At 57.2% G+C, this 24643-nt stretch overlaps 1 protein-coding gene across 1 annotated transcript; it reads left to right on the forward strand.

Moving 5' to 3' along the window:
- Window positions 1-7471: 7471 nt before the first annotated feature.
- Window positions 7472-17853, forward strand: LOC127461250 (aquaporin-5-like). The gene is made up of 4 exons (XM_051768920.1): window positions 7472-7892; window positions 10961-11122; window positions 12690-12773; window positions 17304-17853. Exons 1-4 carry the CDS (start codon window positions 7530-7532, stop codon window positions 17487-17489), a joined length of 795 nt encoding a protein of 264 aa, XP_051624880.1. The 5' UTR covers window positions 7472-7529; the 3' UTR covers window positions 17490-17853.
- The last annotated feature ends 6790 nt before the right edge of the window (window positions 17854-24643 follow it).

Consider the following 24643-nt stretch of genomic DNA (forward strand, 5'->3'; position numbering starts at 1 on the left):
CCCTGACCCGGTGACACTGTCAGGACTGTCCCCCCTGACCCGGGTGACACTGTCAGGGCTGTCCCCCCTGCCCCGGTGACACTGTCAGGGCTGTCCCCTGACCCGGGTGACACTGTCAGGATGTCCCCTGGCCCGGGTGACACTGTCAGGGCTGTCCCCCCCCGGGTGACACTGTCAGGATGTCCCCTGCCCCGGTGACACTGTCAGGGCTGTCCCCTGGCCCGGGTGACACTGTGAGGATGTCCCCTGACCCGGGTGACACTGTCAGCGATGTCCCCTGCCCCGGTGACACTGTCAGGATGTCCCCTGTCCCGGGTGACACTGTCAGGGCTGTCCCCCCTGGCCCGGGTGACACTGTCAGGGCTGTCCCCTGACCCGGGGGCTCCTTTGTCTTTCCCAATCCCGCTCCCCCCGCGCGGTTTTCCCGGGAATTCGGGGCTCTCCCGTTCCCCGGGATGTTCCCCTCCCACCGCTGGTTCTGCCGCCCCGGAGGACGCCCCAGCCCGGTTTGGGGACGGGGCAGAGCCGCATTTCGGCCCCACTTGGGATTTGGAGGCGTTTTTATGGACACCAGGTGGCGGCGTTTGGCTGCGGCCCTTCAGCTGCCTGTGCTTCCTCTGCCTGTCCTTCCTCTGCCTGTCCTTCCTCTGCCTGTCCTTCCTCTGCCTGTCCTTCCTCTGCCTGTCCTTCAGCTGCCTGTCCTTCAGCTGCCTGTCCTTCAGCTGTCTGTCCTTCCTCTGCCTGTCCTTCAGCTGCCTCTCCTTCCTCTGCCTGTCCTTCAGCTGTCTGTCCTTCCTCTGCCTGTCCTTCAGCTGCCTGTCCTTCCTCTGCTTGTCCTTCATCTTCCTCTCCTTCATCCCCCTGTCCTTCCTCAGCCTGTCCTTCATCCCCTTGTCCTTCATCCTCCTCTCCTTCCTTTGCCTGTCCTTCATCCCCCTCTCCTTCATCCCCCTCTCCTTCATCCCCTTATCCCTCCCCTACCTGACCTTCCTCTGCTCATCCTTCATCTCCCTGTACTTATTCCCCTGTCCTTCATCCCACTGTCCTTCCTCTGCCTGTCCTTCATCACCTTGTCCTTCATCTTCCTCTCCTTCGTCCCCCTGTCCTTCCTCTGCCCATCCTCCATCCCCCCCTCCTTCACCCCCTTCTCCTTCATCCCCCTCTCCTTCCTCCTCCTCTCCTTCATCCCCCTCTCCTTCATCCTCCTCTCCTTCATCCAACTGTCCTTCCTCTTCTCACCCTTTGCCTTCTTGTCCTTCCTCTTCCCACCCTTCTTCTCACCTTTCCCCTTCCCATCCTTCCCTTTCCCATTCCTCTTCCCATCCTTCCCCTTCCCTCCCCTTCCCCTTCCCATCCTTCTTCCCATCCTTCCTCTTCCCATTCTTCCCCTTCCCTCCCCTTCCCCTTCCCATCCCCCCTCTCCCTGCCCTCCATCACCCTCTCACCCCCCCCAAATTTCTCTGTGATTCCCAAAATTCCCAACCTGCCCCCCCCAAGGACTGAAGCGATTCCCCCTTTTTGGGGGGTGGGACCCCCTGGCCGGGGGGGCCCCCCGGTGACGTCACAGCCCGGTTTGGGGTCCAAATCCCTGGAGAAGCAGCTTTGGGGCCTCCCGAGATTCCCAAAGTGTCCCCAAATGTCTCAAAGTGTCCCAAAGTGTCCTAAAGTGTCCCAAAGTGTCCCCAAATGTCCCAAAGTGCCCCAAAGTGTCCCAAAGTGTCCCAAAGTGTCCCCAAATGTCCCAAAGTGTCCCAAAGTGTCCCCAAATGTCCCAAAGTGTCTCAAAGTGTCCCCAAATGTCCCAAAGTGTCCCTAAATGTCCCAAAGTGTCCCAAAGTGTCCCCAAATGTCCCAAAGTGTCCCAATGTGTCCCCAAATATCCCAAAGTGTCTCAAAGTGTCCCCAAATGTCCCAAAGTGCCCCAAAGTGTCTCAAAGTGTCCCAAAGTGTCCCAAAGTGTCCCAAAATATCCAAAGTGTCCCAAAGTGTCCCAAAATGTCCAATGTGTCCCCAAATATCCCAAAGTGTCTCAAAGTGTCCCAAGTGTCCCAAAGTGTCCCAAATGTCCCCAAATGTCCCAAAGTGTCCCAAAGTGTCCCCAAATGTCCCAAAGTGTCCCAAAGTGTCCCAAAATGTCCCAAATGTCCCAAATGTCCCAAAGTGTCCCAAAGTGTCCCAAAATATCCAAAATGTCCCAAAGTGTCCCAATGTGTCCCCAAATATCCCAAAGTGTCTCAAAGTGTCCCCAAATGTCCCAAAGTGTCCCAAATGTCCCCAAATGTCCCAAAGTGTTCCAAAGTGTTCCAAAGTGTCCCCAAAGTGTCTCAAAGTGTCTCAAAGTGTCCCCAAATGTTCCCAAGTGTCCCAAAGTGTCCCCAAATGTCCCAAAATGTCCCAAAGTGTCCCAAAGTGTCCCAAAGTGTTCCAAAGTGTCTGGACACACCCCACGGCTCCAATCCCGCTGTCCCGGGGCACACCAGGAGCTGGTTCATTTCCTACAAAAAAAGGAGGGATAAAGGCTTTGGGTCCCCTGGGATCCCCCACAGAACCCTTGGAGTCGTAGAAACATGGAATCATGGACACATGGGATCATGGAATCATGGGATCATGGGATCATGGAATCATGGGATCATGGGATCATGGAATCATGGGATCATGGGATCATGGGATCATAGAATCATGGGATCATGGAGTCACAGAATCATGGAATCATGGAATCATGGAGTCATAGAATCATGGAGTCATGGAATCATGGAATAACGGAATCATGGAATCACGGAATCATGGAATCATGGGATCATAGAATCATGGAATCGTGGAATTATAGAATCATGGAATCACAGAATCATGGGATCATGGAATCACAGAATCAGAGAATCATGGAAACATAGAATCATGGAATCATAGAATCATGGAGTCATGAAATCATAGAATCATGGGATCATGGAATCATGGAATCATGGGATCATGGGATCATGGAATCATGGGATCATGGGATCATGGAGTCATAGAATCATGGAATTATAGAATCATGGAATCACAGAATCATGGGATCATGGAATCATAGAATCAGAGAATCATGGAATCATAGGATCATGGAATCATGGGATCATGGAGTCATGGAATCATGGAATCATGGGATCATAGAATCATGGAATCACAGAATCATGGGATCATGGAATCATGGAGTCATGGAATCATGGAGTCACAGAATCATGGAATCATGGAGTCATAGAATCATAGAATCATGGAATCGTGGAATTATAGGATCATGGAATCATAGAATCAGAGAATCATGGAAACATAGAATCATGGAATCATAGAATCATGGAGTCATGAAACCATAGAATCATGGGATTATGGAATCATGGAATTATGGAATCATAGGATCATAGAGTCATGGAATTATAGAATCATAGGATCATGGAATCATGGGATCATGGAATCATGGAATCACAGGATCATGGAATCAGAGAATCACGGAATCAGCCGCCTTGGGAAGGACCTCCGAGCTCATCCAGCCCAACCCTCGCTCCAACCCCGCCGTGGTTCCCAGCCCATGGCACTGATGCCACATCCAGTCTGTCCTTAAACACCTCCAGGGACGGAGAATCCACCCCTTCCCTGGGCAGCCCATTCCAGTGTCTGATCCCTCTCCCTGCAAAGAATTCCTTCCCAATATCCAACCCAAACCTGGTGAGGCCACCCCTGGAGTGCTGTGTCCAGCTCTGGCCCCTCAGCTCAGGAAGGACCCTCCCCGCTCAGAAAATAACCTGTTAAGGTAAAAAACCGGCGTTTAATGAACATTTCACAGTCTGTGTAACCAAAACAACCACAAAAGGCGCCGGGTTTCAAACCCGTGGGTGCTTCCAGCCCCGGGAAAGGGGGAGGCACCGGCTCCTGCCTCCCCCCGGGGGGGCTCAGCGCCCACCCCCCGAGCCTGCGGGGCTGCCTTGGGCCATTTTTGGGGCTGGGTTTGCTCGTTCCGAGGAGGAGGAGGAGGAGGAGGGGAGGAAGGGACACAGCCCAGCCCGCCCTGCCGGGGTTCGCTGCCCCAGCCCGGGGGCACACGAGCCGCCCGTGCCCTCGTGGGTGTCCGTCTGTCAGCACCGACGACCTGTGCCTGTGTCCGTCTGTCGGCACCGACCTGCCCGTACCCGTGTCCGTCTGTCGGCACCGACCTGCCCGTACCCGTGTCCGTCTGTCGGCACCGACCTGCCCGATGCCTCCCCGAGCTCTTGCCCAACCCCGATTCCTCCCGACACATCAAAGGCGCTTTCCAAGCCTTTCCTCCGAGCTCCTGGGAGGGCCCGGAGCCGGGGGGGGAGCGCCGGGAGCCTTCCCGGAGCCAGGCAGGTCCATTCCCATCTCCAAGGAATTCCTGGGGATCCCTTCTCAGCCCCCCGGAATTCCTGCGTGTCCTCCCAGTGTCTGATCCCTCCTCCCGGCTGTCCCTTCCTATCCCCCAGGAATTCCTGAGTGCCCTCCCAGTGTCTGATCCCTCCTCCTGGGGGTCCATTCCCATCCCCCAGGAATTCCTGGTGTCCTCCCAGCCCCCGATCCTTCCTCCTGGGTGTCCCTTCCCATCCCCCAGGAATTCCTGGGTGCCCTCCCAGCCCCCGATCCCTCCTCCTGGGGGTCCTTTCCCATCCCCCAGGGAATTCCTGGGTGCCCTCCCAACGGGCACCGCAGGAGCCGGGAACGTCCCCGGGGAGGGAGGAATCCCAAAGAGCCCCCCGGGAGAAGCCGCTTCGCGCGGCGCGTTCCCGGAGAAACGTCTGGCTGCTTCCCTCCGGGAGCTTTCCCCTGTCATTCCCAGCCGGATTTGATGATATCTCCCGGTCGGCCGCAGGATTCTCCCTGTCATTATCCCCGCTCGGGAGCCTGGGAGGGGTTGGTTTTATTTTTTTGGGATGGCGGAGGAGTGGCAGCGAAGCGCGGCCGCCCCCGAGGGAGAGACGGGACGTGCGGGAAAGGTTTGGATCATGGGAACAGGGAGCGTTCCTTCCAGCTGGAGCCGCAGCCAGGGCCCAGGGAAGCGGCGGGTGATGACTCCAGCCTGGAATGCCGCCCAGGGTGTCTTGAAATACCGGCTTGCAAAACTTTCACCAAAACACGCCAACGGCCCGGGTGTTTCTAGGATAACAGATCTGGGCTTTGGCTCCGCAATCGGCCCCGGGATCTGCGGATCCAGGGGAAAACCACCGCCGGGAATTCGGGCTGTAATGGATCCTCACTCCCTCGGGGCCCTCCGGCTCTGTTCGGCTCAGGATTTTGGGTACAAAGGGGGAGAAAAAGCTCGTTTGTCCCCGGCTCTGGGCAAGAATCCCCTCGTGTTGCTCTGCAGAGAAATCCCCCCTGGGTTTTGAGCAGCCCCAGCAGGAGGCAGCGGGGAATCCGACTCTTTGAGCTCGGGGAGGGGTTGAGGTGCTTTTCCCCACGTCCTGCCCGGGGAGCTTTGATCCCCGAGGGCTGGAGCTCCCCGAAGGCTGGAGCTCCCCGAGGGCTGGAGCTCCCCGGGGACTGGAGCTCCCCGAGGGCTGGAGCTCCCCGGGGACTGGAGCTCCCCGGGGGCTGGAGCCGCAGGCGCGGGGCAGCCCCGGATAAGCCCAGCCCGGGAGGAAGCCAAGGCGGGCTCAGCTGAGCCCGGAGAGCAGAGCTGGCACCCGAACCCGCTCTAAAAAAACCCGATCGTGGCGCAGGAGAACCAAGAATTCTTTGTGAGCGTCACCCGAGAGGTTTCCCGCCCCGAGCCCTCCAACCCTCCTGCTCCCCCCGCGCTCCCGGCCAAGGATCTGCCGCGGGAGAGATCCGGGATGGAGGGAGCGTGCCGGGAGGCTGTAAACACGGCCCGAGTCCACGCACAGCTCGGGCTTTGTGCGGCATTCCCGGGAGGGGAACCATCGGCCCGGAGGAGCCGCAGCTCCAGAGGCAGCAGGGAAAGGGATGGCGGGGAGGAGATGCCGGTCCTGGGGTCAGGGAGTGAGAATTCCCTGCTCCAGCCCCATTCCCAGGGCTCTGGAAGGCTCTGGAAGTTGGCATTCCCAGGCACGGGCAGCTGCAGTGAGGAGGGAAGGCGGGAGGGAGGTTCTGCCCCTCCGGCCCTCTCCATCCCATCCCTCCATCCCGGCATCCTGAGGATGCTCCAGCTCTCCCAGAGCTCCCCGGACACACAAATCCCACTCCAGCCTCTTTCCTGCTCCCAGGACATTTCCTGGAGCTCTGCACGGCCTGAGAGCAGCTCCAGGGCTTGGATTTACCTTCACGTTTCAAGATCCTGGGTAAAGTTGAAGTTCCTGGCACTGGGAAAGCTCCTCCAGTCCCAGAAAAGCTTCTCCAGCCCCAGTAAAGCCCCTTCAGACCCAAAAAAGCTCCTTCAGCCCCAAGAAAGCTCCTCCAGGCCTGGGAAGGCTCCTCCAGGCCTGGGAAGGCTCCTCCAGCCCTGAGAAAGCTCCTCCAGCCCTGAGAAAGCTCCTCCAGCCTACAGAAAGCTCCTTCAGTCCCAAGAAAGCTCCTTCAGCCCCAAGAAAGCTCCTCCAGCCCCGGGAAGGCTCCTCCAGCCCCAGGAAAGCTCTTCCAGCCCTGAGAAAGCTCTTCCAGCCCTGGGAACTCTCCTCCAGCCCCAGGAAAGCTCCTCTGGCTCTGGGAAAGCTCCTGCACCCCTGGGAAAACTCTTCCAGCTCTAGGAACTCTCCTCCAGCCCCGGGAAAGCTCCTCCTGCCCTGGGAACTCTCCTCCAGCCCTGGAAAAACTCCTCCAGCCCTGGAAACTCTCCTCCAGCCCTGGAAAAACTCCTCCAGCCCCGGGAAAGCTCCTCCAGCCCTGGGAACTCTCCTGCAGGCTCAGGAAAGCTCCTGCAGCCCTGGGAACTCTCCTCCAGCCCTGGAAAAGCTCCTCCTGCCCTGAGAACTCTCCTCCAGCCCCGGGAAAGCTCCTGCAGCCCTGGGAACTCTCCTGCAGGCTCAGGAAAGCTCCTGTAGCCCTGGGAACTCTCCTGCAGGCTCAGGAAAGCTCCTGTAGCCCTGGGAACTCTCCTGCAGGCTCAGGAAAGCTCCTGCAGCCCAACAACAAGTGTTTTCCACCAGGAATCCTGCCCTCTCCGGCCTGCAAGCACACGGAGGGAGGGAGGGAATCCGAGCTACACCTCTGCTAATGAACCACCCAAAACCTGTCGAGAGGCAGTAAAAGGGAACAGCAGAGGAGGCAGCTCGGCCTCGTTATGCAACAGCCTCGTTATCTAACGACCACGGACACCCTATAGGGGCTCTTTGTTTGCAGAGGGCAAGGGAGAGAAATGCCACCAGCAGCTGAGTCACCGGTTCACCGAGAGGCTCCGAGGACGTTCTCAGGTGGAAACTTTTCCAGTTTCACCTGCTAATTTGGGAGGACCGGCCGATTGCCCGGCTCCGCCCCCCGCCCTGTAACCCGGCTCCTGCCGCCCTTGCATATATAGAAAGGTATGGCCCCGCTCCCGGCGGTGGAGACGGAGCCCGGAGCCGCAGCAACCCCGAGCCCGCTGCGCGCCCACCATGAGGAAGGAGGTCCTCACCCTGGCCTTCGCCCGCGCCGTCTTCGTGGAGTTCCTCTCCACGCTCATCTTCGTCTTCATCGGGCTGGGCTCGGCGCTCAAGTGGCCCTCGGCGCTGCCCTCCATCCTGCAGATCGCGCTGGCCTTCGGCCTCGCCATCGGCTCCCTGGTGCAGGCCTTCGGCCACATCAGCGGCGCCCACATCAACCCGGCCGTCACCATCGCCTTCCTCGTGGGCAACCAGATCTCCCTCCCGCGCGCCCTCCTCTACGTGCTGGCCCAGCTGGTCGGGGCCATCGCCGGCGCCGGCATCCTCTACGGCGTCACCCCGGCCAACACCCGCGGCAACCTGGCCGTCAACGCCGTGAGTGCCGCCCGTGCTCCTCATCCTCCTCCTCCGCCCTCCCTCCTCCTCCTCCTCCTCCTCCTCCCGAGCCCTCGGCGGCCCCGGGAGCGGCTCCGGGGGGTTGGTTTTCCCTTGGTGGGTCGAGGGCCCCGGGTGAGTTGAGGGTGCCAGGAGTTCTTCTGGCTCCGGGATAGCTCCTCTGGCTTTGGGAGCTCCTCCAGCTCCGGGATAGCTCCTCTGGCTTTGGGAGCTCCTCCAGCTCTGGGAAAGCTCCTGCAGCTCTGGGAAAGCTCCTCTATCCCCAGGAAAGTTTCTCCAGCTACAGGAAAGCTCCTCCAGCCCCAGGAAAGCTCTTCCAGCCATAGGAAAACTCCTCCAGATGTGGGAGCTCCTCCAGACCTGGGAAAGCTCCTCCAGCCCTGGGAAAGCTCCTCCAGCCCTGGGAAAGCTTCTCCAGCTCTGAGAAAGCTTCTCCATCCCCAGAAAAGCTCCTCCAGCCCCAGGAAAGCTCTTCCAGCCATGGGAAAACTCTTCCAGATGTGGGAGCTCCTCCAGCTCTGAGAAAGCTCCTCCAGCCCTGGGAAAGCTCCTCCAGCCCCGGGAGAGGAGCCCAATCCATGGGGAGGGTGGCTCGGGGAGCAGGGCTGTGCCATCCCAGTTCTATGGCCGGGTTTGGGGAACAGGGCAGTGCCAGGACAGCAGGGCAGTGCCATCCCAGCTCGGGGGAGCAGGGCAGTGCCGTGACAGCTCTGTGGCCAGGTTTCGGGAGCAGGGCAGTGCCAGGACAGCAGGGCAGTGTAATCACAGCTTTGGGGAGCAGGGCAGTGCCATCCCAGCAGGGCAGTGCCATCCCAGCTTTATGGTCGGGCTGGGGGAGCAGGGCAGTGCCATCCCAGCTCTGGGGAGCAGGGCAGTGCCAGGACAGCAGAGCAGTGCCATCCCAGCTTTGGGGAGCAGGATGGGGGAGCAGGGCAGTGCCATCCCAGCTTTGGGGAGCAGGGCCGTGCCAGGACAGCTCTATGGCCAGGTTTGGGGAGCAGGGCAGTGCCATCCCAGCCATGGGGAGCAGGGCAGTGCCGTGACAGCTTTATGGAGCAGGATGGGGGAGCAGGGCAGTGCCATCCCAGCTTTGGGGAGTGAGGCAGTGCCGTGACAGCTCTGTGGCCAGGTTTGGGGAGCAGGGCAGTGCCATCCCAGCCATGGGGAGCAGGGCAGTGCCATCCCAGCCGTGGGGAGCAGGGCAGTGCCATCCCGGCCGTGGGGAGCAGGGCAGTGCCATCCCGGCCGTGGGGAGCAGGGCAGTGCCAGGACAGCAGGGCAGTGCCAGGACAGCCATGGGGAGCAGGGCAGTGCCATCCCGGCCGTGGGGAGCAGGGCAGTGCCGTGACAGCTTTATGGAGCGGGCGATGAGTGGATGTTTCTGCGCCTCCTTTAACAAGCGCTTCCTCGGCCCCGAGGGCCCGCGTGAGTCACCGCCCGCATTGAGACGTTCCGGAGCGCAGCCTCCCCTTCCCGGGGATTAGCACCGGGATCGGAGCCGTGCCAGGGCGGGGGGGGAGGGAGGGAGCAGAGCCCAGTCCGACCAGTATGGGCAGGGGGAGCCCAGTCCCACCGGGGGAGCTGGGAACGGAGCGGAGGGAGGGAACTGGGGGAGAAGGATGAGCGGGAGGGTGTCGAGAGGGGAGGAGGGGAGGCAGCAGGACCCCCTGGCAGGAGCAGGGCTGAGGAACAGCGCTCCAGCCGCCCCGGGCAGCGCTGGGAAAACACCCGGGACGGGAGCGGGGGAGCTGCCGCTCCAACCCCGGCCGGGTCCGGAGCCCTGGGAGCGGCACGGGCACGGGGCCGAGGGAGGAGGCACCTCCTGGCATCGTGTGCCACGTGTGCCACCCCCTGGCATCGTGTGCCACCCCCTGGCATCGTGTGCCACGTGTGCCACGTGCTCCGTGTCCCGGACCGGCCAGATGGGGCTGAAAACCCAGCAGGGAGGGGTTGGGTCCCTTTGTCCTTCCCGTGGCAGTCCCAGGGGTTTGTGCAGAGGCACCGGGGCAAAAACAGCCCCTGGGACCCCCGTGACCTTCATCCCAGGCCTCATCCTCCATCCCAGCCCTCATCCTCCATCCCAATCCTCATTCTCCATCCCAATCCTTGTTCTCCATCCCAGCCCTTGTTCTCCATCCCAGCACTCTCCCTCCATCCCAACCCTCTCCCTCCATCCCAGCCCTTGTTCTCCATCCCAGCCCTTGTTCTCCATCCCAGCTCTCTTCCTCCATCCCAACCCTCTCCCTCCATCCCAACCCTCTCCCTCCATCCCAGCCCTTGTTCTCCATCCCAGCCCTCATCCTCCATCCCAGCCCTCTCCCTCCATCCCAGCCCTTGTTCTCCGTCCCAACCCTCTCCCTCCATCCCAGCTCTCTCCTTCCATCCCAACCCTCTCCCTCTATCCCGACCCTCTCCCTCTACCCCAACCCTCTCCCTCCACCCCAACCCTCTCCCTCCATCCCAACCCTCTCCCTCCATCCCAACCCTCTCCCTCCATCCCAGCCCTTGTTCTCCGTCCCAACCCTCTCCCTCCATCCCAGCCCTCTCCTTCCATCCCAACCCTCTCCCTCTATCCCAACCCTCTCCCTCCATCCCAACCCTCTCCCTCCATCCCGACCCTCTCCCTCCATCCCAACCCTCTCCCTCCACCCCAACCCCTCCCTCCCTCCCACAGTGGCTGCTCCTCATCCTCCGGAGCAGGAGCTCCACAAACCGGGGGGGGGAGAAGTCGGGACTCGACAACTCGTGAGGAACAAAGGGGGAGGAAATGCGGGAAAAAGGGAACTGGTGGGAACGGGGAGACAAGGAAACGGAGGGAGCTGTGGAGAGCCCAGGGCTCGGGGGAGAGCCGGATTTGGGGGCCTTACAGAGGGAGAAGGATCATTCCCTTCCTTCCGGATGAGCCGTGACCCCGAGCGGGGCCGGGGGTGGGCACAGGGGACCCCGGGGGGGCTTCTCATCCGACAGCCGAGTGCCCGGGAGACCCGCGGAGGGGAGTTATCGCCTCGTTATCTCCTCCTCTCATTATCCCGCGGTCTCCTCGGCAGCTCAACAACAACACGACGCCGGGGCAGGCGCTGGTGGTGGAGATGATCCTGACCTTCCAGCTCGCCGCCTGCATCTTCGCCTCCACCGACAACCGGCGCGGCGGCGGCGGCTCCCCCGCGCTCTCCATCGGCCTCTCGGTCACCGTGGGGCACCTCGTGGGGGTCCGTGTGCGGGCACGGGGGCCGCATGGCACGGGGGGGGGGGGGGCCAAAATACCCCACTGTCCGCCCTGGGGGGGAAACGGGAATCCTGGGGGGGATAAAGGGGCTAAGGAGTTAGAGAGGGGGAATACGGGGTGGTTTGGGGGGGAAAGAGGAATCCTGGGGAGGATAAAGGGGTTCAGGAGTTGGGGGGGGGGAGCAGGGGGTGGTTTGGGGGGGGAAACAGGAATCCTGGGGGGCATAAAGGGGCTCGAGAGTTAGAGGGGGGGAACAGGGGTGGTTTTGGGGGGAAACAGGAATCCTGGGAAGGATAAAGGGGCTCCAGTGGGTGATAAAGGGGTTCAAGAATTAGAGAGGGGGGAGCAGAGGGTGGTTTGGGAGGGGGAAATGGGAATCCTGGGCAGGATAAAAGGGCTCCAGTGGGTGATAAAGGGGCTCCAGTGATGGAATGGGGGGAGTGGGGAGTGGTTTGGGAGGGAAAACAGGAATCCTGGGCAGGATAAAGGGGCTCCAGTGATGGAATGGGGGGAGCAGAGGGTGGTTTGGGAGGGAAAACGGGAATCCTGGGAAGGAAAAAGGGGTTCAGGAGTTGGGGGAGGGAAGCAGAGGGTGGTTTGGGGGGGGAAACAGGAATCCTGGGTAGATAAAGGGGCTCCAGTGGAGGATAAAGGGGCTCCAGTGATGGAGTGGGGGGAGTAGGAGGTGGTTTGGGGGGGAAAACGGGAATCCTTGGCAGGATAAAGGGGCTCCAGTGGGTGATAAAGGGGTTCCAGTGATGGAATGAGGGAGCGGGGAGTGGTTTGGGATGGGAAAACAGGAATCCTGGGGAGGATAAAGGGGCTCCAGTGGAGGATAAAGGGGCTCCAGTGATGGAGTGGGGGGAGCAGAGAGGGTTTGGGGGGGGAAACAGGAACCCTGGGAAGGATAAAGGGGTTCAGGAGTTGGGGGGGGAGCAGAGGGTGGTTTGGGGGGGGGGCAACAGGAATCCTGGGAAGGATAAAGGGGCTCCAGTGGGTGATAAAGGGGCTCAAGAGTTAGAGAGGGGGGAGCAGAGGGTGGTTTGGGGGGGAAAACAGGAATCCTGGGGAGGATAAAGGGGCTCCAGTGATGGAGTGGGGGGAGCAGGGAGGGTTTTGGGGGAAAAACAGGAATCCTGGGGAGGATAAAGGGGTTCAGGAGTTGGGGGGGGAGGAGCAGAGGGTGGTTTTGGGGGAAAAACAGGAATCCTGGGGAGGATAAAGGGGGTCCAGTGGAGGATAAAGGGGCTCCAGTGATGGAATGGGGGGAGCGGGGAGTGGTTTGAGAGGGAAAAACAGGAATCCTGGGAAGGAAAAAGGGGTTCAGGAGTTGGGGGGGGGGGGAGCAGAGGGTGGTTTTGGGGGAAAAACAGGAATCCTGGGCAGGAAAAAGGGGCTCCCATGGGAGAGACAACCCAGGGTTGCTCCTGGGTCAAAGGCTGGGGGGGTCAGAGGCTGGGGGGGGTCAGAGGCAGCCCCGGGGCCGTTCCAGCCCCTGACCCCGAAGGTTTGGCCATGGTTGCACCTCAGTGGTGTTTTGTTCCCCCCAGATTTACTTCACCGGCTGCTCCATGAACCCCGCCCGCTCCTTCGGCCCCGCCGTGGTCACCAGGAGGTTCAGCCCCGCACACTGGGTGAGTTCGGGGGGGCACGGGGGGCACAGAGTGAGAAAAAGGGGTAACACGGGGCGAAAAAGGGAGCAAACGGGGCAAAAAAGGGATCAAACGGGGCAGAAAGGGGATCAAACGGGGCAGAAAGGGGATCAAATGGGGCAAAAAAGGGATCAAACAGTAAGAAAGGGATCAAACGGGACAGAAAAGGGCTCTAACAGGGCTGGAGAAGGAGGCAGGCGGTGCCCCAGAGGCGTCGGGAACAATTGTCCCCGTGGCCCGGAGGGGGACAGGGATTAACATCCCATGGAATCCTGGAATGGGTTGGGATGGAGGAACCTTAAAATCTTCCAGGGTGTCAAACACCCCCAGCTCGGGCAGCTTCCAAAAGGGTGGAAAGCAGGAAAATCAGAAGCCGTAAAATCAGGGACGGTTTTTGAGCCCAATAAAATGTTTCAGTTTGATGTCGGGGGGGTTTATCTTTGCTAAAAAAGAAATCTTTATAAAAAGACTGTTTGTTTTCAAGTGAGAATGAATAGTCGTTTTTTTATCTTAAAAAAATATTTTAGCTTTAGAATAATATAATAATATTATGTATAATAATATAATTTATATATTTTATATATATTACAATATATAATATATATTTTATATATTGTAATATATTATATATTATATACATTATTATATATAATATAGAATATTATAATTTATATATTTTATATATTTTAATATATGATATATATTTTATGTATTGTAATATATTCTATATTTTATGTGTTATTATATATAATATAGAATATTATAATTTATATATCTTATATATTTTAATATATAATATATTTGTTATATATTATATTATATATTCTATATTTTTATGTAGGATATATAATATTCTATATTATGTATTTTATATATTATATATAATATTCTATATTATGTATTTTATATATATATATTTCAAATATATTATAATATATTATATATTATTATATATAATATACAATATTATAATATGTAATAATATAATTTTATCTTTATAAAAAATATTTTTATCTTTATAAAGAATGTCTCTTGAGATGCTGTGTCAGTTTGAACCGAGCAAAACGAAATTCCTTTGGGGATACCCAAATTTTAAACGGATGCCTTTGCTTAAAACGCTGCATCCTCCTGACATCAAACTGATTCTTTTACTGTTTGGATGTGGCTGAAACTTTTCTTCCTCCCCAAAACAAGTTTTGAGTGATTGTTCCCAGCTGGGAATTGAGAACTTTGGTGGTTCTCAGGAAGGTGTCCCACGGGCAGGGACACCTCCCACCATCCCAGGGGGATCCAACCCGGCCTTGGACACTCCCAGGGGCAGCCACAGCTCCTCTGGGAATTCCATCCCAGGGCCTCCCCACCCTCCCAGCCAGGAATTCCTTCCCAAAATCCCCCCTAAACCCCCCCTTTCCCAGTGGGAAGCCATTCCCTGTGTCTGTCCCTCCAGCCCTTGTCCCCAGTCCCTCTCCAGCTCTCCTGGAGCCCCTTCAGGCCCTGGAAGTGGCTATGAGCTCTCCCTGGATCCTTCACTTCTCCAGGGGAACACACACTCATCCCATCCCATCCCATCCCATCCCATCCCATCCCATCCCATCCCATCCCATCCCATCCCATCCCCCTTTCCATGGGCAGGGACACCTCCCACCATCCCAGGCTGCTCCAAGCCCTGCCCAACCTGCCCCTGGACACTCCCGGGGGTGGGAATGGTCCCCGGTGCTCCCTGAGCACCCTCAGAGGGTGTAAAACCAGCCGGGGCTCTCCTCTCAGACCCAGCCTTGCAGAGCAGGGCTGGGCCTCGGCAAGCCCGGCCTGGGGGGATTCCAGCCCAGGAATCCCCGGGGTGGGGGTTTGTCCCTCCTGGGATGGGGGTTTGTCCCTCCTGGGATGGGGGTTTGTCCCTCCTGGATGGGGGTTTGTCCCTCCTGGGGTGGGGGTTTGTCCCTCCTGGGATGGGGGTTTGTCCCTCCTGGATGGGGGTTTGTCCCTCCCGGGATGGGGGTTTGTCCCTCCTGGGGTGGGGGTTTGTCCCTCCCAGGATGGGGGTTTGTCCCTCCGGGATGGGGTTTTGTCCCTCCTGGGATGGGGGTTTGTCCCTCCCAGGATAGGGGTTTGTCCCTCCTGGATGGGGGTTTGTCCCTCCTGGGATGGGGGTTTGTCCCTCCTGGGATGGGGGTTTGTCCCTCCCAGGATAGGGGTTTGTCCTTCCGGGATGGGGGTTTGTCCCTCCTGGGGTGGGGTCTGTCCCTCCTGGATGGGGGTTTGTCCCTCCTGGATGGGGGTTTGTCCCTCCCCACAGGGATGGGGGTTTGTCCCTCCTGGATGGGGGTTTGTCCTTCCGGGATGGGGGTTTGTCCCCCCTGGATGGGCGTTTGTCCCTCCCCGCAGGGTGGGGGGTGAGGAGCAGGGAGGGGATGGTGCAAAGGCTGGACCCAGGGCACGACCTCCCAGACCTGCTCCGACCTCTCCCTGTTGCTCTCCCAGCCCTGTCTCACCCTGTCCCTGTTGCTCTCCCAGACCTTTCTCATCCTGGCCTTTTCTGCTCTCCCAGCCCTGTCTCACCTTGGCCTCTTCTGCTCTCCCAGACCTGCTCTCACCTGTCCCTGCTGCTCTCCCAGACCTTTCTCACCCCATCCTGGTTCCTCTCCCAGACCTTTCTCACCCTGGCCTTCTCTGCCCTCGAGACCTGCTCTCATCTCTCCTGCTGCTCTCCCAGACCTGCTCTCACCTGTCCCTGTTGCTCTCCCAGACCTTTCTCACCTGTCCCTGCTGCTCTCCAAAATCTTCTCTCACCCCGTCCTGGCTCCTCTCCCAGACCTGCTCTAACCCGTCTCTGCTGCTCTCCCAGACCTTTCTCACCCTGTCCTGGTTCCTCTCTCATCTCTCCTGCTGCTCTCCAGACCTGCTCTCATCTGTCCTTTCTGCTCTTCAAAATCTTCTCTCACCCCGTCCTGGTTCCTCTTCCAGACCTGTCTCACCTCTCCCAGTTCCATCTCTCCCAGTTCCATTCCCATCCCATCTCACCTGTCCCAGTTCCATCTCTCCTGGTTCCATCTCTCCCAGTTCCATTCCCATTCCCCTCTCCCCTGTCCCAGTTCCATTCCCATCCCATCTCCCCTGTCCTGGTTCCATTCCATCCCCTCTCCCCTGTCCCAGTTCCATCTCTCCTGTTCCATTCCCATCCCATCTCATATGTCCCGTTTCCTCTCCCATCTCTCCCAGTTCCATTCCCATTCCCATCCCCATCTCCCCTGTTCCAGTTCCATCTCTCCCAGTTCCATTCCCATCCCATCTCCCCCATCCCAGTTCCATTCCCATCCCATCTCCCCTGTCCCAGTTCCATTCCCATCCCATCTTCCCCGTCCCAGTTCCATTCCCATGTCCCCTGTCCCAGTTCCATTCCCATCCCATCTCCCCCCGTTCCATCCCCATTCCCGTCTCACCGGTGCCGGTTCCTCTCCCATCTCCCCTGTCCCATTCCCATTCCCATGTCCCCTGTCCTGGTTCCATTCCCATCCCACCTCCCCCGGTTCCATCCCCATTCCCATCTCACCCGTCCCTGTTCCATTCCCATTCCCATCTCCCCATTCCCGTCTCCCCTGCCCATTCCCATCCCATCTCCCCGGTTCCATTCCCATTCCCATTCCCATCTCCCCATTCCTGGTTCTATTCCCATTCCCATCCCACCTCCCCTGGTTCCATCCCCATTCCCGTCTCCCCTGTCCTGTTTCCATTCCCGTCTCCCTTGTCCCATTCCCACCCCATCTCCCTGGTTCCATCCCCATTCCCATCCCATCTCCCCCGGTTCCATCCCCATTCCCGTCTCCCCTGTCCTGTTCCCATTCCTGTCTCCCCTGTCCTGTTCCCATTCCCATCCCATCTCTCCTGTTCCATTCCCATCCCATCTCCCCGGTTCCATCCCCATTCCCATCTCACCCGTGCCGGTTCCATTCCCATTCCCACCCCATCTCCCTGGTTCCCACCCCGTTCCCGTCTGACCGGTGCCGGTTCCATTCCCATCCCATCTCTTCTGTCCCATTCCCATCCCATCTCCCCCGGTTCCATGCCCATTCCCATCTCCCATTCCCACCCCATCTCTCCTGTCCCATTCCCATCCCATCTCCCCGGTTCCATCCCCATTCCCATCTCACCCATGCCCATTCCCATCTCCCATTCCCACCCCATCTCCCCGGTTCCCACCCCGTTCCCGTCTCACCGGTGCCGGTTCCATCCCCATTCCCGTCTCCCCTGTCCTGTTCCCATTCCCATTCCATCTCTCCTGTTCCATTCCCATCCCATCTCCCCTGGTTCCATGCCCATTCCCATCTCCCATTCCCACCCCATCTCCCCGGTTCCCACCCCGTTCCCATCTGACCGGTGCCGGTTCCATTCCCATCCCATCTCTCCTGTCCCATTCCCACCCCATCTCCCCGGTTCCATCCCCATTCCCATCTCCCATTCCCACCTCCCCTATTCCATGCCCGTTCCCGCCTGACGGGTGCCGGTTCCCCGCAGGTGTTCTGGGTGGGCCCGATCCTGGGGGCCTGCCTGGCGTCCCTGCTGTACTTCTACGTGCTGGTGCCGTACTGCATGGCCCTGTCGGACCGCCTGGCCATCCTGCGCGGCACCTTCGAGCCCGAGGACGACTGGGACGAGCAGCGCGAGGAGCGCAAGAAATCCATGGAGCTCACCCCGCCCTAGGGAATCCGGGGGGCCCGGGGGGGGCTCGGCAGTGCCGGCTGAGGGCTGGAAAACCCCTCTGAGCTGGTCCAGCCCCAGGGGCCCGGGCCCGGGGGGGGCTCGGCAGTGCTGGCTGAGGGCTGGAAAACCCCTCCGAGCTGGTCCAGCCCCACCCGCCACATGCCCGGCTTTTATCCACCATCCCCGGCAGCCACGGCCGCGGCAGAACCTTAAACCCGCGTCTCCTTGAGCCCAGGGCCGGGCCTAAGGCAGGCGGGGGGGTGTAAATACCCCCCCTTCCCTCATGAGTGTGAGTGTAGACCCCCCCCAGCAGAGCCCAGCACCGATCCCCGAGCCCAGGGCAGCCCCTCAGCCGGGCTTAACCCCCCCCTTGGCCCCCTCAGCAGAGCCCAGCACCGACCCCCGAGCCCGGGACAGCCCCTAAGCCGGGTTTAACCCCCCCCTCAGCCAGGTTTAATCCCCCCCTTGGCTCCACAGACCCCCCTCCAGCCCCCCCAGCAGAGCCCAGCACCGATCCCCGAGCCTGGGGCAGCCCCTAAACCGGGCTTAACCCACCCCTCGGCTCCATAGAACCCCCTCCAGACCCCCCAGCAGAGCCCAGCACCGGCCCCTGAGCCCGGGGCAGTCCCTAAACCGAGTTTAACCACCCCCTAAACCGGGCTTAACCCACCCCTCGGCTCCATAGGTCTCATTCCAGCCCCCCCCAGAAGAGCCGAGCACCGATCCCCGAGCCCGAGGCAGCCCCTAAGCCGGGCTTAACCACCACCTAAACAGGGTTTAACCCCCCCCTCAGCCGGGTTTAACCCCCCTCAGCCGGGTTTAAGCCCCCCCTCAGCCGGGTTTAACCCCCCTCAGCTCCATAGACGCCCCTCCAGCCCCCCCAGTAGAGCCCAGCACCGGCCCCTGAGCCCGGGGCAGCCCCTAAACCGGGTTTAACCCACCCCTCAGCCAGGTTTAACCCCCCCTTGGCTCCATAGACCCCCCTCCAGCCCCCCCAGCAGAGCCCAGCACCGATCCCCGAGCCCGGGGCAGCCCCTCAGCCGGGCTTAACCCCCCTCAGCCGGGTTTAACCCCCCCTTGGCTCCATAGAACCCCCTCCAGCCCCCCCAGCAGAGCCCAGCACCGACCCCCGAGCCCAGGACAGCCCCTAAGCCGGGTTTGACCCCCCCCAAGCCGGGTTTAACCCCCCCCAGCCGGGTTTAACCCCCCCCAGCCGGGTTTAACCCCCCCTCGGCTCCATCCCGCCCTCCCCGGGGCTGAGGCCGCTCCTTTGGTCTCTGCCCGGGTCTCAGCGCCGGCCCTGGGGGTGGGAACACCTTTTTTGGGGTCCCCCAAAGGGCGGGTGGGCTCAGCGACCCCCCCCCGGACCCCCCCCGCTCGCAGCTGCTCTTTCCCCCTTTCCTGGTGCCGGGGTCTGTCCTATTTATTCAGGATTTTTGTTTGGATCCCGCGCTGAGACCTTTGTAAATAAATAGAGTTCGTTATTTATTGCCAGTAAAGGAGGTTTTAAAAGAAAAAAAAAACAACCATTCATGGGGGTGTGAAAGCGCTCGGGGGGGGCGGGGGGGGGGGGACGAATTTTGGGAGGGAAAGTGGGATAAGCTGAGTGAGTGCAAACTCTCATCCCAAAGGGCCGGGGCGAGGGCTCAGAGCCCAAATCCTGCCGCCCCTGGGGCTTGGGAGGGGAAAACGGGAATGCTGGGGAGGAAAAAGGGGCTCCAGTGGGCGATAAAGGGGTTCAAGAGTTAGAGAGGGGGGAGCAGGGGGTGGTTTGGGGGGGAAAACAGGAATCCTGGGGAGGATAAAGGGGCTCCAGTGGGTGATAAAAGGGTTCCAGTGATGGAATGAGGGGACAGGGGGTGGTTTGGGAGGGAAAAACAGGAATCCTGGGCAGGATAAAGGGGCTCAAGAGTTTGGGGGGGGGGAGCAGGGGGTGGTTTGAGAGGGAAAACGGGAATCCTGGGCAGGATAAAGGGGCTCCAGTGATGGAATGAGGGGGCAGGAGGTGGTTTGGGGGGGAAAACAGGAATCCTGGGCAGGATAAAGGGGCTCCAGTGGAGGAGAAAGGGGCTCCAGAGATAAAGAAGGGGGAGCAGGGGGTGGTTTGTGGGGAAAACAGGAATCCTGGGCAGGATAAAAGGGCTCCAGTGACAGATTGAGGGAGCAGGAGGTGGTTTGGGACAGGAAAACAGGAATCCTGCAGAGGATAAAAACTCCTACAGCCCCCCAAAATTGCCTCTTCAATAAATCCCAACTCAACTTTAAGAAGCCCCAACTCAACTTCAACACCTCCCAACTAAACTTTAACAATTCCCAAGTCCCACAGCCCCCCAAAACTCCTCTTTAATAATTCCGGACTCCACTTTGATCATTCCCAACTCCTGCAGCCCCCAAACGTCTCTTCAGTAATTCCAACTCACCTCTAATCACCCCCAACTCATTAAAGTTGAGCTGGGACTCGTTAAAGTCAGGTCCCAACTCCTGCAGCCCCCAAAATGCCTCTTTAATAAACCTGAACTCAGTTTTGATAATTCCCAACTCCTGCAGCCCCAAAAACCTCCTTTTTTAATAAATCCCAACTCAACTTTTATAATTCCCAATTCCTCCAGCCCCCCAAATCCCTCCTTTTTTGGTAAATCCCAACTCAATTTTGATAATTCCCAACTCCTCCAGACCCCAAAAAACTCCTTTTTTAATAAACCCCAACTCAACTTTGATAATTCCCAACTGCTCCAGCCCCCCCAAATCTCTTTTTTTAGTAAATCCCAACTCAATTTTATTAATTCCCAATTCCTGCAACCCCAAAATACCTCTTTACTGAATCTGAACTCCACTTTAATAGTTCCCAACTCAATTTTGATAATTCCCAACTCCTCCAACCCCCCCAAAAAACTCCTTTTTTAATAAATCCCAATTCAATTTTATTAATTCCCACCTCCGCCGTCCCTGGAAATCCCGGGAATTTGGGGGTTCCCGGCAGCTGCCCCAGGGTGGGAGCAGGAGGGGTCCCTGTGCCACCCCCTCCCCCCGAGACCGGGGATTCCCTGGAATGTGGGAATTCCGGGCGGGATCGGGGCCGTTCCCGCTGCCCGCGCTCCTCTTTCCCTCCCCCTTCCCAGGATCCAGCAGTCGCTTCCCAGTTTTTCTCCGGCTCCGGACAAAGGGGCTCTGTTGGGAAAGGTCGGAGGGGGGAGCGTTTCCCAGGGAGCGAGGAGGGGATTAAACCCGGGTTGGTTAAACCCGGCTTAGTTAAACCCGGTTTAGTTAAACCGGTTTAGTTAAACCCGGCTTAGTTAAACCACAGCCCTGGGGCGGAGCCCTCTGAGCCAGCCCAGCTCCCACACCCGGGATTTGGGGCTGGTTTATCCCAAACAGGAGCTCTCCAAGCTGGCCCGGCTCCCACACCCGGGATTTGGGGCTGGTTTATCCGAACGAGGAGCTCCCCAAGCTGGCCCAGCTCCCAGATCAGGATTTGGGGCTGGTTTATCCCAAACAGGAGTTCCCCAAGCTGGCCCAGATCAGGATTTGGGGCTGGTTTATCCCAAACAGGAGTTCCCCAAGCTGGCCCAGATCAGGATTTGGGGCTGGTTTATCCCAACCAGGAGCTCTCCAAGCTGTCCCAGCTCAGGATTTGGGGCTGGTTTATCCCAACCAGGAGCTCCCCAAGCTCTCCCAGATCAGGATTTGGGGCTGGTTTATCCCAACCAGGAGCTCCCCAAGCTGGTCCTGCTCCCACAATCAGGATTTGGGGCTGGTTTATCCCAACCAGGAGCTCCCCAAGCTCTCCCAGATCAGGATTCGGGGCTGGTTTATCCCAACCAGGAGCTCCCCAAGCTGTCCTGGATCAGGATTTGGGGCTGGTTTATCCCAACCAGGAGCTCTCCAAGCTGTCCCAGATCAGGGTTTGGGGCTGGTTTATCCCAACCAGGAGCTCCCCAAGCAGGCCAGATCCCAGATCAGGATTTGGGGCTGGTTTATCCCAACCAGGAGCTCTCCAAGCTGTCCCAGATCAGGATTTGGGGCTGGTTTATCCCAACCAGGAGCTCCCCAAACTGGCCCAGATCAGGATTTGGGGCTGGTTTATCCCAACCAGGAGCTCCCCAAGCTGTCCCAGATCAGGGTTTGGGGCTGGTTTATCCCAACCAGGAGCTCCCCAAGCTGGTCCTGCTCCCACAATCAGGATTTGGGGCTGGTTTATCCCAACCAGGAGCTCCCCAAGCTGGCCCAGATCAGGATTTGGGGCTGGTTTATCCCAACCAGGAGCTCCCCAAGCTGGTCCTGCTCCCACAATCAGGATTTGGGGCTGGTTTATCCCAACCAGGAGCTCCCCAAGCTCTCCCAGCTCAGGATTTGGGGCTGGTTTATCCCAACCAGGAACTCTCCAACTGTCCTGGATCAGGATTTGGGGCTGGTTTATCCCAACCAGGAGCTCTCCAAGCTGTCCCAGCTCAGGATTTGGGGCTGGTTTATCCCAACCAGGAGCTCCCCAAGCTGGCCCAGATCAGGATTTGGGGCTGGTTTATCCCAACCAGGAGCTCCCCAAGCTGGCCCAGCTCCCAAACCAGGATGTGGGGCGGGTTTATCCCAACCAGGAGCTCCCCAAGCTGGCCCAGCTCCCAAACCAGGATGTGGGGCTGGTTTATCCCAACCAGGAGCTCCCCAAGCTGGCCCAGCTCAGGATTTGGGGCGGGTTTATCCCAACCAGGAGCTATCCAAGCTGTCCTGGATCAGGATTTGGGGCTGGTTTATCCCAACCAGGAGCTCCCCAAACTGTCCCAGATCAGGGTTTGGGGCTGGTTTATCCCAACCAGGAGCTCTCCAAGCTGTCCTGGATCAGGATTTGGGGCTGGTTTATCCCAAACAGGAGCTCCCCAAGCTCTCCCAGATCAGGATTTGGGGCTGGTTTATCCCAACCAGGAGCTCCCCAAGCTGGCCCAGCTCCCAAACCAGGATGTGGGGCTGGTTTATCCCAACCAGGAGCTCCCCAAGCTGGCCCAGCTCAGGATTTGGGGCGGGTTTATCCCAACCAGGAGCTCTCCAAGCCGGTCCAGCTCCTGGATCAGGATTTGGGGCTGGTTTATCCCAACCAGGAACTCTCCAAGCTGTCCCAGATCAGGATTTGGGGCTGGTTTATCCCAACCAGGAGCTCCCCAAGCTGGCCCAGATCAGGATTTGGGGCTGGTTTATCCCAACCAGGAGCTCCCCAAGCTGGCCCAGCTCCCAAACCAGGATGTGGGGCTGGTTTATCCCAACCAGGAGCTCCCCAAGCTGGCCCAGCTCAGGATTTGGGGCGGGTTTATCCCAACCAGGAGCTCTCCAAGCCGGTCCAGCTCCTGGATCAGGATTTGGGGCTGGTTTATCCCAACCAGGAACTCTCCAAGCTGTCCCAGATCAGGATTTGGGGCTGGTTTATCCCAACCAGGAGCTCTCCAAGCTGTCCCAGATCAGGATTTGGGGCTGGTTTATCCCAACCATGAGCTCTCCAAGCTGTCCTGGATCAGGATTTGGGGCTGGTTTATCCCAACCAGGAGCTCCCCAGGCTGGCCCAGCTCCCAGATCAGGATTTGGGGCTGGTTTATCCCAACCAGGAGCTCTCCAACTCTCCCAGATCAGGATTTGAGGCTGGTTTATCCCAACCAGGAGCTCCCCAAGCTGGTCCTGCTCCCACAATCAGGATTTGGGGCTGGTTTATCCCAACCAGGAGCTCCCCAAGCTCTCCCAGATCAGGATTTGGGGCTGGTTTATCCCAAACAGGAGCTCCCCAAGCAGCAGCAGCAGCAGCAGGAGGGAGGAGGAGCCCTCGAGGACCTTTCCCAGCTGCTCCCGAGCTCTGGGTCGGCTCCATCCCGGAGCAGTCCCTGCAGAACCAGCCCCGAGCAGCGGCCAAAGCAAACAAACCCTGGCAGAGCCCTCCAGGATCCGGCTCCTCGGCCATCCTGTTCCAGGATTAATTCTGCTCCCCGAGGAGCAGCTGCCACGGGACACAAAACCCTCTTGTGCAGCCCGGAATAAAAAAAAATAAAAGAGGGGGGATGAAAACAAACAAACTTCAAATGTCCTGCACAATCGGCCCTTTCTTTTTTTTGAAATTATGTTTTGATTATTTTTATTTTATTATTTTTATTATTATTTTATTAAGGGTTTTTAAAATAATTTTTATTATTTTTAGTGTATTATTTTTATTATTATTTTCATTATTATTATTTTGTTATGATTTTTGAAGTAATTTTTGATTATTATTTTTATTTCATTATTTTTATTATTTATTATTATTTATTATTAATTTTTATGCGTTTTAAAAATAATTTTTTATTATTTTTACTTTATTATTTTTATTACTATTTTTATTGTTATCATTATTTTATTATGGTTTTTGAAATAGTTTTTTGATTTTTTAATTTTATTATTTTTGTTATTATTTTATTATTATTTTCTTCTGGGTTTTTAAAATAACTTTTTGATTATTTTTATTTTGTTATTTTTATTATTCTTTTATTATTTTTATTATTCTTTTATCACGGTTTTAAAATAATTTTTATTTTTTATTTTATTGCTTTTATTATAATTTTTATTATTATTTTATTATGGCTTTTTAAAATAATTTTTTGATTATTTTTCATTTTATTATAATTTTTTGTTTTCACTATTATTATTGTTTTTAAATATTGGGTTTTTTTTTTACTTATTTTTATTATTATTTTTTATTTTACGATTATTTTATCGCGTTTTTTTAAATAAGTCTCGTTCATTTTTTTATTTTATCAATTTTTTTTTTTTTTTTTGTGAAAAGCCACCACGAAAACCAACCAAAATAAAATTTAAAAAAAATCAATTCCTCTTCCCCGACGAGTCTTTCCACTTTCTCAGAGGGGATTTTTCCCTCGTTCCTTGTCCCGTGTTTATTCAGGGACAGCGCATCGAGTTCCTGCCGAGCAATCAAAGGCAAGGAGCCCTTATCCCACTCTTTTTTTTTTTAAAAATTCCTTATTTTTCCAGCTCCTTCTCCCTCGTTCCCCCCCCCGGAGCCCCCACCTGAGCTCGGAGCCGGCGGGAATTGGGAAACCTTTTACTCCTCCCGAGGTCACGGAGGGGGTGGCGGAAAATCCCCGGCGGGGGTTGTTTCCTCCTCTCTCGAGCACAAAAATCTCCGCGTT

The sequence above is a fragment of the Manacus candei genome, unplaced genomic scaffold, assembly GCF_025592945.1.
Source record: "Manacus candei isolate 608988 ecotype Guabito, Panama unplaced genomic scaffold, ASM2559294v1 h1tg000098l, whole genome shotgun sequence".
Lineage (NCBI taxonomy): Eukaryota > Metazoa > Chordata > Aves > Passeriformes > Pipridae > Manacus > Manacus candei.